Raw genomic sequence first — 18,951 nt, 5'->3', positions numbered from 1 at the left:
CATCCATTGATGGGCACCTAGGTTGTTTCCATCTTTTTGCTGTCATGAACAGCGCTGCAATGAACATGAGTGTGCATATATCTATTCGTGTGATGGCTCTTAATTCTCCAGGATATATTCCAAGGAGTGGGATTGCTGGATCGTATGGTACTTCTATTTCTAGCTTTTTAAGGAAGCACCAAATCGCTTTCCAAAGTGGTTGTACCATTTTACATTCCCACCAACAGTGTGTAAATGTTCCTGTCCCTCCACAACCTCTCCAACGTTTATTATTCTGTGTTTTTTGGATTAACCCTAGCCTTGTTGGGGTGAGATGGTATCTCATTGTAGTTTTGATTTGCATTTCTCTAATTGCTAATGATCATGAGCATTTCCTCATATGTCTGTTAGCTGCCTGAATGTCTTCTTTGGTGAAGTGCCTGTTCATATCCTTTGCCCATTTTTCAATTGGGTTATTTGTCTTTTTGTTGTTGAGGTTTTGCAGCATCTTGTAGATTTTAGAGATTAGATGCTGATCAGATTTGTTGTGGCCAAAATTTTTTTCCCAGTCTGTAGGTTGTCTTTTGACTCTTTTGATAAAGTCTTTTGATGAGCATAAATGTTTGATTTTTAGAAGCTCCCGGTTATCTTTTTCTGTTCTGGTGTTTGTGTATTGTTACCTATGTAAACATGGCACTTCTTTGTTCTGCTCCCCGTTGGACAAAGCTGGCTCATGAGTCACCAGCTATTTGCTGAGCCTGTTCTAACCTAATGTCTGGGCCTAGCCTATCTGTAGTTGTATGACCTTGTAGCTTGGACCATGTGTCTTGGGTTCTGTCTTTCTTACTTTTTCTTTAGCTTAATGTGCCTACGTTGGGTTCCATTTTCACCTTAGGTTTAGAATGTCTTTGCAGAGCTAAAATGGCAGTATCTATCCTGAGACGCCTTCATAGAAAGCAAATATTTAGTAAACTCCTGCTCTGTGCTGTAAGCCATGCTAGGCTCTGAGGGAGCAGAATGAAATCACGATAATGACTTTCCCAGCCCTTAGCCAGCTTTCTTTCCAGCTTGAAGACAGAATTATCAACAGATCATATACCCAGAGCTGCACTTTTGCTCTTTGCAATTCTTTTTTGTGGGGTCCGGTGTCAAGATTTCTGCCAATTGCTTAGACTTATTTTTCAAGTCACTTTTTTGTTGTTGAGAATGTATGTAGCAGAACATACACCAATTCAACAGTTTCTGCATGTACAATTCAGTGATATTGTACAGTGTACAGCCATTCTCATCCTCCTTTTCTGAGTTGTTCCTCCTCCATTAACATAATCTCACTAACCCCAAATTTTCCTATCTAACCTTTTGAATTACTGTCAGTTTGATCCCTTATAGATAGATCTTAAAATAGCATAATGCCCAAGACAGACCTTTTTTTACTAGTTAAGCTATACTATTGTTTGGCTTTAAGAAGACATCAGGGTATGTTTTTAGTTTAAGGTTTAAAGATTATCTCAGGGCAATCGTTTTGGGGATTCATCCATCCTCCATGGCTCCAGAAATTCTGGATTCCTTGAGAATTTGAAATTCTGTTCTGCATTTTCTTCTTTTTGATCAGGATTCTTCTATAGAATCTTTGATCTAAATGTTCGATCATGGTATCTGGGCACCATCTGGTTCTTCTGGTCTCATGGCAAAGGAGGCGGGTTGTTCATGGGGGCAATTAGCCACACATTCCATTTCCTTCTCTTGTTTCTATCTCTCTTTCTTCCTTTGTTCCACAGGTCATTTTTAATTCTGCCCTCTGTCTGATACCCACCTGCAATCACTTAGCAGATTAGAGGTTTTGTTTTTGTTATTCATCTCTTTCTTTCCTTTCTGGTTACTATTTTCCTTGTTTAGTCATTGATATCTTTTTCTTTAATCCTTTCTTTTTGCAAATGTTTATGGAGCCCCTGCTGTCTGATAGCCATGGAGCTGGGGCTGGGAGATCTAGAGCTAGGGAAGTTCTGGTTCCTTGCCACATGGCTGACAGTCTGGTGGTGGAGGCAGACCTGTGGTGTGATAGGGTTGCCATAAAGAGTGAACTTTGGAAGCAGAGAGCAGGGAGAGTGTTATCCTGCTGGGAAGTTGGGGAGGGTTCATGACTGAGTTGATCTTTGAGCCTGATCTTATGGGGGGCCCAGTAGTTATCCAGCTGAGGAAGTTGCAGTGAGGATTAGATTTTAGCACCCCAGGCAGAAGGAATGGCATGTACAGATACTTGGGAAGGATGAAGGAGGTACGGTGTATTCATGGAGGTGAGAAAAAAGCAGAACTTGAGGCCAGGGAGGTAAGGGCAGCCATTGAAGATGCTAAGAAGGAATGATTGGAGTGGAAAGAGGAGAACCAGGACTAAAAGGCATCCTGAAATGCAGGGGAGGAGAAAGTCCTAAGATGTTTTTAAAGAGGAGATGGCCAGCATCATCTCATGCTCCAAAGAAGTCAAGTAGTAGAGTGCAGACTAAAGATAGGCAGGTGGATTTGGTTAAAAGGTCATTGGCTCCCTTAAGGGCACCCTGGTGGCGCAGTGGTTAAGTTTGAACTCACCAGCCACTCTGCAGGAGAAAGATGTGACAGTCTGCTTCCGTAAAATTACAGCCTTGGAAACCCTATGAGGCAGTTTTACTTTGTCCCATAGGGTCGCTATGAGTTGGAATCAGTTCGATGGCAGTGGGCGTGGCTCCCTTAACAGGAGCAATTTCAGTGGAGATAGAGTTGGGGAGGGGCCATCTGACAGTGAAAGGGTGGGCTTGCCACCAGCTACTTGGCTTTTTCAGCCAGTCTGCTTCGATGAACCTTCGGACAGTGCAGCTCTGAGCTGGCTGCTTCCTGTTCAGGCATTGCACAATTTCCCGGAAACTTCCAGGACTTTCCCTCAGCTTATCTTTTGCCGCTACCTGCCTGCATTTACTGTACATTGCAGCCCATCTGGACTCCGCTCTGTTCTTGGACACCCCTTCTGCTTTTCCATATCCACCATGCATACCTTTGATAATGTTGCTTTGGCTCTTTCCTCTTTGCCCAACAGATCCTCCTTATCCTTCAAATCCTGTTTCAAATGGCTACTTCCTCATGAAGCTACCTCAGATGCTTTCTTCCAACAGCTGTGGTTTCTTCTTTTGCTGAGCTTCCATTTCTCTTTGGGAGGACCTCATTGGGACCTAGCCTGCTCATCCTTGGAGAACCCTGTTTCTGGTCTTGCTCCTATGCCCCTTCATATAATTGAAGCTTCTCAAAGGCATGGCCTGTGGCTCCTGGCTCAATGCCTCCTACCCTCGAACCCTCAGCGGAGTTTGAGTATCGCTGAATGCCTAGGAAGCCCCTACTTCCTTGGAGCGTCTTCTCAGCAGCGCTGTACTCTTATCTGATAACTTTGCTTTTTCCTTGGTCAGCAGCATGCTTGGAAAGCGTGGTTATCCTACTAAAACTCTGTATGCAAAATGCCCTTGAAATTCAGACAAATCTGTCTTGAAGTATAGCCAGAATGCTTCTTAGAAGTATTCTTAGAGGATGGTGAGACTTCGTCTCACGTACTTTGGACATGTTATCAGGAGGGACCAGTCCCTGGAGAAGGACATCATGCTTGGTAAAGTAGAGGGTCATTGAAAAAGAAGAAGACCGTCAATGAGATGGATTGACATAGTGGCTGCAACAATGGGCTCAAACATAAAAATGATTGTGAGGTTGGCTCAGGATCAGGCAGTGTTTTGTTCTGTTGTACATAGGGTTGCTATGAGTCAGAACTGACTTGACGGCACCTAACAACAACAACAACATCCTATTTGGAACTTCCTGCTGTTTTCTGTCCTCCAGAACCTTTCAGTTAGACCCATATATTTGGCAATTTATGTCAATCGGTGCACAGAATATTGGTTATCTGTTTTCTCAGTGAAAACCTTTTTGAAGTTTTTCAGTGATAGTGCTATTTCTTCATGATATCTTCTGCTTTGTTTTGGTTTTCTTTTTTTCTCTGGCTAACTAAAGCTTTATGATCTAAATAGCAATTGGGCTTCTGATGTGTTGTTTAAAGAGTGCATGCATCAATTAAAATATTGATGTGGAAGAATTTTGTGGGTAGAACAGACTATATAATGTATAAGCTTTCTGAATGCATACAGAAATGATTTAGTCTCTCCCTCCCTCTTTATTTTCCCACCCTTTTCATTTAGCTTTTATAAAAAGGCCCCCCAAAGTCTCTTCCCCTCCCTAGCTTATTTCCTGTCCCTCCCATCTTGGGATCTTTGTGCCTTGTGCCACTTTTCCTGTTTGAGGTCACCCTTTGTTCCTGATGGGGCATGTAAGCATTCGTTAATCTGTTTGGGGCAGCATTGGATTCTGGGTGTGGCCTTGTGTACTGGGCTCAGTGATGTGGACAATTTCTGCCCTTTATGAGATTTGGTCATTTGTTATATTCTGGGTACAGCAACATATAAAAAAATTAGCATAGCGTGCTTATGAAGATACCTTGTTGGGGGAGGGTACAGTTGGCAAAAAAAAAAAATATATATATACAAACGTGTTATTTGTGTAAAATGCAATAACTTGTTGCTTTGATTTAATGTTTTGTTGATTAACTTAAAAGCACTTTCAAAAAGCATTCTAACATGAAAGGACAAACTTTTATGTAGGTGTATTGTTCGAATATATTTATCTAAATCATTTTTTAAATGGAATAGTCTTTCATCAATGTATAAACAACTTTATATGATGACATCATAGTCATGTTTTGTGACTGAATCCTAGAGCCTGTTGTTCAAGTGGAAACCCTGGTGGCGAAGTGGTTAAGAGTTTGGCCGCTAACCGAAAGGTGGGCAGTTGGAATCCACCAGGTGCTCCTTGGAAACCCTATGGGGCAGTTCTACTCTGTCCTGTAGGGTCACTATGAGTTGGAATTGACTCAACGGGTTTGGTTTGTTTTTTTTTTGGTTGTTCAAGTTGGAGAAGGAGAACTGTCCCTTTGACTTAATGACTGCATTTGATTGTGACATTTGATCCCAAGTAGTTCTCATTTCCTTTCCTCAGAGGAAGCCTTTGATAAGTTGCCTCAATCCACCGTTCCTGAGATGCAGCGCAGCAATTTGGCGCCTGTCATCCTGCAGCTGAAGGCGCTGGGAATTGACAATGTCCTCAGGTTCCACTTCATGTCGGTAAGTCCTGCCTTCTGTCTGGGGCTGCAGGGGGGCTGGAGAGTTCCCAGGGGATGCCAGGACATTGTTTACAGAATGAGGCACCTTTCTTTTCTTTTTTTTTTTTCATTCAACTTATGTGTTGTGTGCCTTCTTTGTGCCAGGCCTTGTGCAGGGAATGGGGGAGTACAGCCAGGCAAGGCCGATGCAATTCTGGTTCAGACATAATTCCTGTTCTTGTCTGCTGGGGCGTAGAGACCAGTACATGGGTAGTTGCAGTACAGGGTGCCCATTGCCCTGAGAGATGATTGCAGGGTGCTGGGAGAGCACAGAGGCAGGGCCCCCAGCTCAGTTAGTCATGTCTAAAGTAAAACCTGAGACCCAAGTAGGATTTCACCAGGTCAGGAGGGGTAGAGGGTTCTATGATGGCGGATACGTGTAGGCCTAGATGCAAGTGTATCACACTTGGGGGAGTCAAGAGGGGTTTGGTAGAGCTGTGGGAAAGATCCTGTATCTGTCTGTGTTTCTGGTTATTTCCTAAGACAGGCTTCTAGGAGTGGAATTACTGGCTCAAAGGGCCATAGTTGTTTTGTACATTGCCAGATTACTTTACCTACATAGACTCCAGCAGCGCATGAACGCCCAACTCATTGTGCCGCCATTGTGCCATGTTTGCTAATTTGATTGGCAAGAGAGAAAGAGAATTACCTGTAATTTATGATTTAAACATGTATTTATGTTTCAAACAATTTATGTTAAGGACTCAAGAAATCATTGTATTTCTTCTGAATTGTCAAGTCATTTATTTATTAGAATTGGTGTTAGTGATTTTCCAGAGTTCTTTAAATATTAAAGACATTAACTTTTATCTGTAATATTTCTTGCAATATTTTATCTGGTTATTTGCATTTTACTTTTTTTTAAATGTATAGACATTCTAAACATTTCCGTAGTAAAATCTTCCTATCTTTGCCTCAGTAGTTTCTTCTGTCATTCTTGTGGTATGAAGTCCTTCCCTATATCTAGGTCAGTTAATAAATATTCACTTATATTTTCTTATTGAATTTTTATCATCTGAAGACGTAGTTTAACTCTTTTATCTACCCCAACTGTATTGATATGTGGTGTGATAAGTTTGGATTTTGGATAATAAAGTCCCTATTATCATATGTCAGGATAAATAAGATGAATGAAAGAATAGAATGTAAAAATACCACCCCACATTCCAAGAAATGAAAAGGAAAAGGAGAAAAAAAAAAAATTATGTGTTTATGGTAAGTATGAAGAAAATGTCCTCTTTGACTGCTGGTGTGTAGTACAAGAAATTATAAAGAAAAGATGGACAGTGTATGCAAATTAAAAACTTATGAAAGCCCCGCATCTAAGATTAAAGGAAAATATATAATGGAAAAAATGACAGATTCACGTCTTAAAAAATATAGAGCGTTTTCAAACATCATTTAAATATATCAAATATCCAGTAAAGAAAAGGAAGCAGTGCAAGTAGTCAGCTACCGTTACAATGTGTCAGCTTCATTGGGAGAGAGATCAGTGCAAATTGAAATAGCTGTAAAGTGCTACTTTACACTGATTAAATGATCAGACATAAAGAAAAATGATAAACTCTAAAGCTGACACAATTTGGGAAACTAAATTCCCCACGTATTGCTGGTGGTTTTATACTCTGCTTCTGTCTTTCTGGAGGACTTCCTGACAGTATTTAATGGGCCATACAAATGCTTGGTATTCTTTCTTGTGGAAATTTCCCCTGAAAAAATAATTCAAAAGAAGAAAAAAGCGTACATATATGATGATGTTTATAGCATCATTTTATATTAAAAATGATAAATAATGAAAACCCTAACAAGACTTTTGGACAATTGAAAACTGAAAAAATACATAAAATTGACCTTCGTATATTTTCTTATGGTTATTTTCCCCTAACATTGTTTTTTACAGTTGACATCATAGAACCCCGTTGCCATCAAGTTGATTCCAACTCACAGCAACCCTATAGGAAAGAGTAGAACTGTCCCATAGGGTTTCCAAGGAGCAGCTGGTGGATTTGGACTGCTGACCTTTTGGTTAGCAGCTGAGCTCTTAGCCACTGTGCTACCAGGGCTTCTGAAATCATAGGGTACATGTATTTGTATATTTAGCAGTGTTACTTACAATAGCAAAGAACTAAAGACAACTTAATTGCCCAGTAATAAGAAAATTACTTGTTTTATGGAGTAGGACCTTGATGGAATATTATGCAGTGACCCAAGAGATCACTGTAAAGTTTCTGTGGGGACAAGAAGCAGTGAAAACAGAAAAACATACAGTGAGACAAACATACTAAAATTATACATACACAGTAATTCCAGTTATCTTAAAATCATATTTGCATATGATCCCGAATCAGATGAGGTCATAGAGAAATACTAGTGAATGTATGTTTAAGTGAAAATGCTGTGTGTGATTTTTTTTGTGTTTTTTTTTTGGGTAAAATTATTTTTTATTGATAAAAACTTTGAGGAACAGAATTCATAGGATGTGGTGATTGACTAGAAATAGGGCCAGGGATTGAGAGGAGTCAAAGATGACCTTAGTAGTTTTGTTCTGTAATTATTTAAAACCAAATTCAGTGCTTTGCTATTTCCTGTTACCACATACATTCTCAATATAAAAGATTCCTAGAGGAGTTAAGCTCCTCTGTTTAGGTGTTGTGTATTATGCTCTTGATAAAGGAAGATGTCATAGCCACTGAGGAAAGACTGTTGAAGCAGTTTCATGATTTATTCAACAATGATTTGCTCTTTGTAGTGAATCAATTAGGTGTAGTCCCTCCTCTCATATAGGTGTAGTCCCTCCCCTCGTAAGTGTGTGCTCGTGTGAATACAATCGGTACAACTTTTGAAAGTACAGCTTTCCTTGGTGATCAGTGGCTGGGGTATAGTGGAAGAATGATGGAGACCTGAGTTCAGTCTCTGGCTTTGCCACCATCTGCCTGTATGGTCTTGTTCAAATGCATCTAACTTATTGTTATTGCCCTTATTTCTCTGTAAAATTGGGCTAAAACAGTGGAGTGCTTAAAGTAAATTTGTTATGCGAATGCATTTAGAAAAAAGCTATGCAGTTTGAAAAAGTACTGTGATTTAATTGCCTGGCTTACTGGAAACCAAATCATTTAGAGAGAAAATAATAATGAGCCTGCACTTCAGGTGTTCAGTAAAGATTTGTGAAAGGAAAGGAGCTGATAAGCATCAAGAGACTCAGCCTGAAGGTCACACTATCAGTTTGGCTTAACTTCAGATTGTCTAGCATTTTTTGTTATTTCCAGAAAATCACATTGAACATATGTAGAGCACCCACCATGGGCAAGGTCTGGAGCTGGGCTCTGGGTGATGGAGAGCACAGTCATCTGTGGTACTGCAGTGTCGTGGGGCTCCCAGGGCAGGAGACGGTTGAGGAGATGAAGTAAAAATTAGAAATGTCGGAGGAGAGTTTAGGGAAAATGAGGAGGTAGGACCATCACTTCTGATAGAGGGGAGGGTGGGAGAGGGCTTCAAGGGGAAGTGTTTAATCCAGCTGAGCCTTAAAAGCCAAGTAGTATTAAGAATACTGAGAAGGAGGGGAAGGACACATCAAAGGGTACTGACAACATGAACAGAAGCATGAAGGCTGGGAAAAATGGGGTGTGTTGGAGGGAAGAGTGGACTTGAGCAAGAAATGACCATGTTTTTATGTTGGTTGTCCAAAGAAATTAACGTAGGAGAATTATTATTATTTTTTACAGCCTCCTCCAGCACAGTCAATGGTTCAAGCTTTGGAGTTACTCTATGCTCTGGGAGGTAAGTCTGTTTCTCTCTTATCATATAGTCTCCTGTGTGATATTAGTTAGTTTCTATTTACTTGAAGGCTCTTAGTATCTTTAGGAACAGGATAGGTTTTTCTCATATATATAATCCTCTTAATGACACTATTTATCAAAAGAAGTTGAGATCATAATTAGATTACTATCACACGAAGTCCTATTATGACAGTGAATTTATAAAGCATGCCAGTACCTCAAAGGAGCCCTGGTGGCACAGTGGTTAAGTACTTGGCTGCTAACTGAAAGGTTGGTGGTTTGAAGCCACCAGCTGGGTTCCGAGGGAGAAAGATGTGGCAGTCTGCTTCCATAAAGATTACAGCCTTGGAAACTGTATGGGGCAGTTCTACTCTGTCCTATAGGGTCGCTATGAGTTAGAGTTGCCTCGACGGCCTTGGGTTTGGTTTGGTTGTTTGGCCAGTACATCAAAAGCTATTAATAGCTGTTACCAGGGCCACACTCTTTAAGAGTTATCCAGAAGATCAGTGATTCACTTTCAGTATTTCAGATGTTACCTCTCAGACCTTTTACCTGCCCCCCTCCCTATCCTGAAATCTGCAGCTCCGTGTTTCCCTAACGCCCCTTCATTTCATTCCTGGAGTTCTCTATGGAGAACTGGGTAGATTACCAGCCAGTGGTGTTTGAACAAGGAAACATCTTGTTATGGAAGAACTTCTATTCGCTGTGGTTTGAAAATATTGTCTTTACCTTAAGACAGAGAAAATCGTACTTTGAATTCACCCTGCAGGAAGTACGTGTCTCTTCTGTGAATGTTACCCCAAGTGAATATATATCTGATTTGTATTGAGTTTTAGTGGAGGTTTTGTCTTTTGAAATTTGAGTGTTACTCTTTTTTTTTTTTTTAAATAGCTTTATTGAGTTATATCTAATTCGTATACCATAAAATTCACCCTTCCAAAGTGTGCAGTGTTTTGAGAATATCCACAGAGTTGTGTAACCGTCACCACAATCTAACTCTGGAATATTTTCATCACCCAAAAAAGAAACCCCGTACCCGTTAGCAGTCACCCCCTATTCTCTTTGTTCCCCTTTTCCCAGCCCCAGGCACCCGCTAATCTACTCTCTGTCTCTATATGTTTGTCCAATTTGGACATATCATATAAATGGAATCATACAATATATGGTCTTTTGTGACGGGCTTTTTTCAGTTTGCGTGATGTTTTCAAAGTTCATCCATGTGGTACCATGGCATTCCTTTTTATTGCCAAATGATGTTCCAGTGTACAGATATATGCCATTTTTTTCATCTGTTTGAAAGCTGATGGACATATGGATTGGTTCTACTCTTTGGCTGTTATGAATAATGCTGCTATGAGTATTTGTGTACAGGTTTTTGGTGGACATTCCCACCAGCAGTGTATAAGGGTTCCAGTTTCTCCACATCCTTGCCAGCACTTGTTATACTTGTTTTTGATAATAGCCATCCTAATGGGTGTGAAGTGGTATCTCATTGTGGTTTTGGTTTGCATTTCTCTAATGACTAATGATGTTGAGCAACTTTTCATATGCTATTGGCCATTTGTTTATCTTTGGAGAAATACCTATTCGAATCCTTTGCCCATTTTTACTTTGGTTATTTTTCTTTTTATTATTGAGTTATAGGAATTCTTTATGTATTTTGGGTACAAATTTCTTATCAGATATGTGATTTGCAAATATTTTCATTCTGTTGGTTAGCTTTTCACTTCTGTTTTTTTTTAGTTGAAGAAGTTTAATGGGAATAACTATTTTTTAAAATTTTATTGTTGCTGTTGAGAATGTATACAGCAAAACATACACCAATTCAAAGCTTTTCATTTTCTTGATGGTATCATTTGCAGCACAAAAATTTTAAGTTTTTATGTAGTCTGATTTATCACTTTTTTCTTTTGTCACTTGTGCTTTTGGTGTTGTATGTAAGAAATCATTAACACAAGGTCATGAAGATTTATTCTTAGGTTTTTTTTTCAAAGAGTTTAACACTTAAAGCTCTTCCATTTAGATCTATGATCCATTTTGGGTTAATGTTTTTGTATGGTGTGAGGTAAGGTTCCATCTTCATTATTTTGCATGTAGATATCCATTTGATCCAGCACCATTTATTGAGAAGACTGTTCTTTCCCCACTGACTTGTCTTGTCAACTGTGTTGTTCAGTGGTACTTTTGATGCCTAATAAAAATGATCGTTTTCCTTTAAAATGTTTGCTGTGTTCTTATGCGTTATTTCATTATACCAGTATGGTTTCTAAATTAAATTCATGAGAGCCTCAAGGTCAACTAAGGGTCTAGAGACAACTAAATTTATTTCCACAAGCAGAACAGTACTGAAATTTTTCTGGCCATGGTTTATCTTTTCAGATTTTCCCAGAACCTTACATTGTTCTTTGTTCAAACTAGAAATGTTCAGTTTCACTGCAGAGAATTTGTGTCAGTTTCTTCATTTTTATGATGAGGAAATTGAGGTCACACACACACACACACACACACATTAATCTAATAGTCTGCCAGTTGTACATCCAGGACCCGGTGGATGAACCCAGTTCTTGGACTCTCAGGCCTGGGGTCTTGATTTTCAATAATACTTTATCTGGGGACTTCTTTCATTTGGCAGCTGGGCTGGGAGTTAGGAGACCTGAATCTAAAGTCCAGACTCACTTTTATGTAAAATGGAAATAATAATACCTACTCTCATTGTGTAAGAATTAGATAATGCATGCAAAGTCACTGTACACTGGAAAGATACATGAATGTTGTTAATGTTACTTTAATACCAAAGGAACCAAATTTTATTCCATGCATATCTTCTGGTATTTTGATTTTCATATAGGAATTTTTCACATAGGTAAGGACTGACTCTCTACTTTAATGGCCAGATTAAATAGGTCATTTTGACTCCAGGTGGCTTCAGGGCTGTGCAAGCCAGCCAGGGTGTTAGTTGTTGTGATGTCCTCCTGCAGAATTGGAGCTAAACCCCAGCCACCTTCCCCTGCCTGCGGCACCTCTGCCGGGAGTGGTCCCTGGGCACTGCTGGAACCTTATTTTTTTATTTGCATGTTTATCATCTACCACCCTCTTGGAGTTAAAACAAACAAACAAACAAAAAATATAGGTTTGTTACCTCCTTATGCTTTTCCTAACTTTCAGAACTTTGATTACTAGAAGTTGTTGAAGTCAGTCTTGGTAGAAGGAAGTAACCTTTTTGAATGTTTAAATAAAATGTTAATACCTGTTGGATCACAGGAACAAGAATGTTGATTTAAGTGTTTTTATGTTGTCCAGAATACTGGTTTGACTCTTACGTGACTCATTTTTTTTTTTTCTCCATGGCATTTTATTATGAAAAATTTCAAACATAAGAAAAGTTGAAGTAATTTGTATAGTCATCACATATAAGCCCACTGCCTAGATTCTTCCATTAGCATTTCACTGTACTGCTTTATCACAAGGGTCATTTTTATTACCACAGAAATATAGGAGAACCACTCATTTCCAGAGGTTCATTCTGAGTGCTAAAGATAATTTCAATTGCTTTTCAGTATGAAAACATTTACCAAGTAGCACTTTAATTGTGTATGTATTTTTGGCTGTAAAACTCTTCAGTGTTACTGTCTAAAAAGGATCTGTGAGGATGGTATACTTTTCCACGTTTTTTTCTTATCCAGTTTTGCTTTACTTATTAAGTTTTTATCATTATGTATGACAGATCACATGAAGGTTTCTTTTGAGCTAAGAATGAGCACTGACTGTTAAGTCTGACATTTCTGTGATGGGTCATATGCAGTGTTAACTCTCAACTCCCATCATCTCCCATGTGACAGCTTATTTTATTTCTTTTTTCTTGTTTAACTTACCTTCATACTTAGGAATCCTAGCAGGGAGTCTTAGAGGTCACTCATTCCTACCCTTTTTTCCTAAGAATGAGGAACATGAAGTCCAAATAACCTAAGAGAGTTGCCCGAGATCACCCAGGCAGCCATTAGTGGCCCTGGATCAGGCTTGTGTCTCCCAATTTCCATTCCGGTTCCTTGCTGTTGCTCCACGTGGGAGTGAGGGCCCTGGGGTCAGGAAAGTTACTTTCAGCGAATCAAGTTGTGCCATAAACACCTGGTTCAGAGGAGGGAGGAAATTTTCTGGCTGCCTCATTTCATACCTGGACCCAAAACTCCACCCTGGAGCCTGTTATTTTAAAAATACCACACAGACTAATTATAAATACTACTGAAAACTCAATTATATTTGTGCTGTTTCTCTGTGAAGGAATATCCAGTTACAGATTTGAAAGGTCTTCAGTGATTTGCCTTTAGCGGGATCTGTACAAGGTCGATCCAGAGTGGGTGTATATCGGAATGGACTTCTGGCCTCTGTTCTCAAGCGCGTGATAGGAACTTGAGAGCAGAGTTTCCTGGGACCATCTGTAACCAGGATGAGAGAACACTGGCTGCATAGGAGTTTTTCATTTCAACTGATTTTCTTCTCATCCAGTGGATCAAAATTTAAAATATTTTCTATTTCTCCACTCGGATAAAGTTGGGAAAAGCCCAACTTAATCTAGTCTGAAGCTGAATTACCACCTTTAAAGAGTTGGCTCTGTGGAGACAAAAGAGAAATGACCTTGTCTGTCTTATCTTGAGCTCTGCAACATTTGTTTTAATCACTAAAACAAAAGACGGCATCCTGGGAATCTTGGGAATCTAATACCTGGACATTGGCAAGTGGTAAAGAGGGAAGGTGGGGAGTTAGAAATACTTACATTTGAAATTTGAAGGAGTCTGCCCAGTTCAGTAAACTACCCAGGAGGCAGTTGGATAAACAGGCCTGGTGTTGGCACCGAACAGTGATCTGGGCTAGCGTTTAGTTTCAGAGTTGCCAAACTTGTGATTGTTCATGTAGCGTGAGAACAGAGAGCAGAGGATACCATCCTTGGGTGTCTGCGGCGTGGAAGGGACTGGATGTGGAAGGAGATCTAGGGGACTGAGAGGGAGTAGCAAGAGGTGGTGGAAAAGCGAGGGAGTAGGGGGCAGGGAGGCTGGGGGAGAGGCCTTGGTCAGCAGAGTCAGATGCTGCATGGAGACTGTTGTATCTGACACCGTCTAGTTGCTGGGCCTGTGGGAAAAGGGCATTCTCTGTGGAGTAGTGGGACACAGGTGAGGCAGCTGTGGCTGAGGGGAGAGTGGGAGCAAGAGGAGGCTGCAAGGCCATTTCCTTCTAGTTAATGTCCTTGAATAGAAGTCACTGGAAGTATCAGTTTTTTTAAAATTATGTATTCAGGAGCTCAGGCAGATCCTTCTTGTAATTTAACAGTACCTTGGTGTCAAATTGAGCTTGGGAGCGCATGAATCATCTTTTGGATACCGTTTTTAGCATACATCGTCCTTTGTTCTCTCAGCAACTGTACATCTTCTTCCGCTACAATGGCACACGCCTCTGATTCTTAGTTTTGTTCTTCCGACAGGTCTGGACAAAGACTGTCGGCTAACTGAACCGCTTGGCATGAGGATAGCGGAGTTTCCTTTGAATCCCATGTTTGCAAAAATGCTGCTTGAATCAGGTGGGTGGAGACTGACAGCTCTGATTGGTTTTATTTTGATTGTCAGAGGACTTTCTCTGAATTCTGTGCACCCTGGGGAAGTGGGCACAATAGTAGTGAAGGAGCTGTCATGTGAAGCTGTCAGATTTGGGGAGTGTGGCTGGCTTGTGATTCAGCGTCAGTCATTAATTCAGCAAACACATTTTGTTTGTTTCCTATGGGCCCGCCTCTGACACCTTCAGATTTTTGTGAGGATTTGAGTTAAGAGATACACATATAACCTGGAGATCTTCTTATGTTTAGAAGTCATAATTATCTGGAGAGTGTAGTCTGTTTTTTTTTTAAACCCTCCTGGGAAAGCTAATACTAATTTTTTCTTCTGCCTAACTTTTACATCAACTGGCAATCTATGAAAGATATATTTCAGACTAAGCACAGTGAAAGTTAGCTGTAACTGTGCTTTGGGACAACCAGATACCCTTAGCCTTACATTGAGAAACTGGAATCTAACTGTGGTGCTGGAGGAGTATGTCATTTCTGAGGCAGGATGGTGTGGGGAAGCAGGTTGGGTAGTGTGATTTGCTCTGGATGTCTGCTGTTGATTGCTGCAGACTCTGTTCCCTGGTGCTGCTGGCAGCCAGCAGCCCACGGAGTGCTTCCCTGGTATAGTTGTGTTTGCTTCACAGGGCTTCCAGGCGAGATGAGCCCTGTTGAGAGGGAGGTCACTGATAGAAGGACGTGGGAGCAGAGAAGCAGCAGAAGGGACACAGCCCACATGTTCCCTGCCCCGTTTCCCTTACTGCCAGCATCCTAAATCCCACATAAGAGAGTAGGGAGCGGGTGTGGAGCTGGGTCCAGTCTAGATGTTACCTTGGCTTATAGCTAGAGTCCCTCAGTGTTATAGCTCCACAGTGGAGTAGCAGCTCTTCAGAATCCTTCAAGGCTTCCACTCATGTGGCCCACAGATCGGGTGGTCTATTTGGCAGGGTGGAGTGTTTATATATTATAAACTTAAAAGAAAAAAAAAACTATATGGAAGTATATACTCTTAGTTTAAAGTACAATGCAAGGAAAAAATTGGGAAATGTCTTTCACTCCTCATTGACACATTGAATGTTTGAAGTCAAATATGCCTTTTGTTTTATAGGAAATTTTGGCTGTTCTCAGGAAATCCTAAGCATTGCGGCCATGATGCAGATCCAGAATATCTTTGTGATCCCCCCAAACCAGAAGTCCCAGGCAGTAAGTCCCACCTTTTCCCTAAGCTATCTGTACAGTCTCTTTCACTGTGGGATTTCCATTAAAACTGTCCCTAGGAGCTGCACAAATGATATCAGCTCCCATTGTGAGTGTTACTGTGTACCTAGGAGTCCCTGGGTGGCACAAATGGTTAAGCACTTGACTACTAGCCAAAAGGTTGGCAGTTCAAACCCATCCAGAGGTTCCTCAAAAGACAGCCCTAGTGATTTGCTTCCTAAAGGTCACAGCCTTGAAAACCCTGTGGAGCACAGTTCTACTCTGCACTCTTGGGGTCGCCATGAGTTGGAATTGAGTCGACAGCAACTAACAACAACTGTGTACCTGACATTGTGCCAAGCGTTTTGTGTGCATCCTTTCATTTTATCTTTACTGTAGTCCTGGGAGGTAGATACTGTTAGGATAACTTTTGGAGATGGAGGCACAGAAAGGTTAAGTAACTGACTCATGGTTGCACAGCCAGAAGTGGTAGAGTTGGCTTTCACAGCCCAAAGCCCCAAATCTTAACCATTGCATTACTGACTTCCAGTTTCCCATGAGGGAAATTGTCATTCAGAGTTGTTGTTTAGTGCTGTGGAGTCAGTTCTGACTCATAGCAACCCTGTGTACAACAGAACAAAACGTTGCTCAGTCTTACACCATTCTCACAATCATTGTTATGTTTGAGCCCATTGTTGCAGCCACTGTGTCAGTCCATTTCGTTGAGGGTCTTCCTCTTTTTCAGTGACCCTCTACTTTACCAAGCATGATGTCCTTCTCCAGGGACTGGTCCCACCTGATAACATGTCCAAAGCACATAAGACGAAGTCTTGTTGTCCTCCCTTCTAAGGAGCATTCTGGCTGTACTTCTTCTGAGACAGATTTGTTTGTTCTTCTGGCAGTCCATGGTATATTCAATATTCTTGCCCACCATAATTGAAAGGCATCAATCCTTCTTCAGTCTTCCTTCTTTCAGAGTACTCTGGTAGAAACCTTGGTAGGCTCATTAGTGACGCAAGGAGTAGGCTCTACGTGGGCACAGCAGGCCGATTCTGGATGCTGTACTACGTCATGGCGGGGGGTTGGAGGTGGGTCATTCTGAGCCAAGGAGGTGACAAAACCTAGGCTTCAATGACGACAGCAAAGGGTGAACGCTGGAAATACTGTGAAGAAAAAGTTATGACTAAAGAGTACCCCAGAGGTGAGGTGTACTAATAGAGATAGGTCAACGATGAGTTTAAGGTCTGAGAAGTGGCAGCCTTGCCCGCGGAGGGGCTGAATGGGATGTGTAGTGAGGAGGAGAGAAGCTTTCTTATGAATCATCATCTTCCCTGACAGTTGTATGACTGTGGATTTCAGAGTTTTCCTGCCTCCATGCCCATGTGGCTAGGTCCATCTTCTCTGGGTTCTTTTTTTTTTAACCTTTTTAAGACTCCTACCTGAGGGCAGGCAAACTCATTTGAAAGATGAGAAAACTGAAGTTCTGGCCACTCTTGTCTAAAGCTGTAACTTTCTCTTCCTCCTTGTATCCCTACTCCCTGCTTTATTTTTCTCCTCTTAGCACATCATACCACTTAATATGCTATATACTTTGCTTATGTATTTGTTTGTTGTCTGTCTCCCACCACTGTTTTGCTCACTGGTATATCCCAGATGCTTAGAACAGTACCTGGTCTATAGTAGGTGCTCAGTAAATATCTGTTAATGAATGAAGGAAGGGAGGAAGGAGGGCTGATTGAGTCTGTGGTATTTGGTACAAGTAGAAAATTCTGAAGTTAATAAGTATATTTGTATACTTGCATATATATTGTATATGCTGCTCCTTGAACCCATGGGAGCAGATGGCATTGCCCAGGATCTTACAGAAAGGAAAATTAAGAAAGGGAGTCTGAAAGATTGTTAGCCAGTGGCAGCCTAGGAATATTGGGTGTCTACCATGTGCCAGGTAGTCAGCCCCTGGACCTCCTGGGGTGTACATTCTGTTGGGGGCTAGGCGGAGTTCTTCTGAAAGATGATATCAACTGGACAGAGCTGGGGAGAGACAAGAACACTGGCGTTTATCTGATACCTGTGCCAGGTACTTATAATAAATTATCTTAATCTCACAGCATTCTTGATAGGAAAGGGTAATTTACCAATTTTATAGATAGGAAAACTGAGGTCAAGAAAGGTTAAGTACCCAGTCTGAGATCTTTCGGAAGTGGCAGAGCTAGAACGATGCGAACCAGTTCTTTGTGACTCCATAACCCATGGCTGTTTATCGTGCAATGCTACCTCCTGGTACAAGGCGCCCCACAGGAGTCAACTTCTAAACATTACTTTATTCTTTACAGATTCGAGTGCACCGAAGATTTGCTGTGGAGGAGGGTGATCATCTCACTATGCTCAACGTGTATGAAGCATTCATCAAAGTAAGCACAGCTACAGCTCCAAGGCCCCCTCCACGCACCCACCCACTTGAGGGGACTTGGGATCCTAGAAGTTCGGTTCATAAAGGAATGGCCAAAAGACCCTTTTATTTTCCCATTAGATATTGCCAGTACTTCTACTCTAGTCCGTGTGTTGGGCCTCCTGCCCGGAAGAACGTACGAATCACTTACTGCTTTTCATCAGGGCCTGGCGATGTGTTGTACTAACAGCAGCTAACTGCTTAGCACTCAACAGTACACTCTCGCTCGCTGTCCCACATCCATCCAGTGTTGTTGGATCGAAGGCAGGATTTGAATGGGAGGTTCTGTCAAGTAAATAGCGCTGAAAGTAACTTGTAGTCTTGGGTTGAATCTTCAGTGCTGTCTGTGGTGAGTTTGAGACTTCACATAGCGACCACTCCTACCAACTACCTGACAGCCCATGAGAAGACATTTAGGCGAAGATCCGTGTATATTCACAATCCCTACCCGTGTTTAACCATAGGTAGTGTTAATTTTTATTGTTCTTAGTATTCTAGAAAACTAAGGACAAATAATACAGCTTAAAAGTCTCACTAAAAATTGCTAGAAAGGGATCTAATAATAAGGCTGTTGAAAATGAAGGAAAAAACTTCTGATATAAAGGAAATGTATGAGGGAAAAATTCAGTATTCAGGTTTTCATTATCTTATGCTCATTTCTTAAATACTTGTTTAGGAGAGGAGAAATACGAAATTTTTCTATTTATCAGGCATTTGCGGAAGATTGTTTTATAAAGAACAG

At 41.0% G+C, this 18,951-nt stretch overlaps 1 protein-coding gene across 2 annotated transcripts in view; it reads left to right on the top strand.

Annotated features, from left to right (window-relative positions):
• DHX35 (DEAH-box helicase 35) overlaps positions 1-18,951 on the top strand; it is a 92,503-nt gene that overhangs the window by 53,513 nt on the left and 20,039 nt on the right. For both annotated transcript variants that reach the window (XM_004370346.3, XM_023724686.1), the window contains exons 13-17: positions 5,038-5,162; positions 8,923-8,977; positions 14,450-14,545; positions 15,672-15,766; positions 18,094-18,171. In XM_004370346.3, coding sequence (XP_004370403.1) covers positions 5,038-5,162; positions 8,923-8,977; positions 14,450-14,545; positions 15,672-15,766; positions 18,094-18,171 — 449 coding nt within the window. The remainder of the gene's footprint in view (positions 1-5,037; positions 5,163-8,922; positions 8,978-14,449; positions 14,546-15,671; positions 15,767-18,093; positions 18,172-18,951) is intronic.

The sequence above is a fragment of the Trichechus manatus genome, unplaced genomic scaffold (assembly GCF_000243295.1).
Source record: "Trichechus manatus latirostris isolate Lorelei unplaced genomic scaffold, TriManLat1.0 scaffold00008, whole genome shotgun sequence".
In the NCBI taxonomy this organism is placed as follows: Eukaryota; Metazoa; Chordata; class Mammalia; order Sirenia; family Trichechidae; genus Trichechus; species Trichechus manatus.
This window is presented reverse-complemented; position numbering and strand designations above follow the sequence as displayed.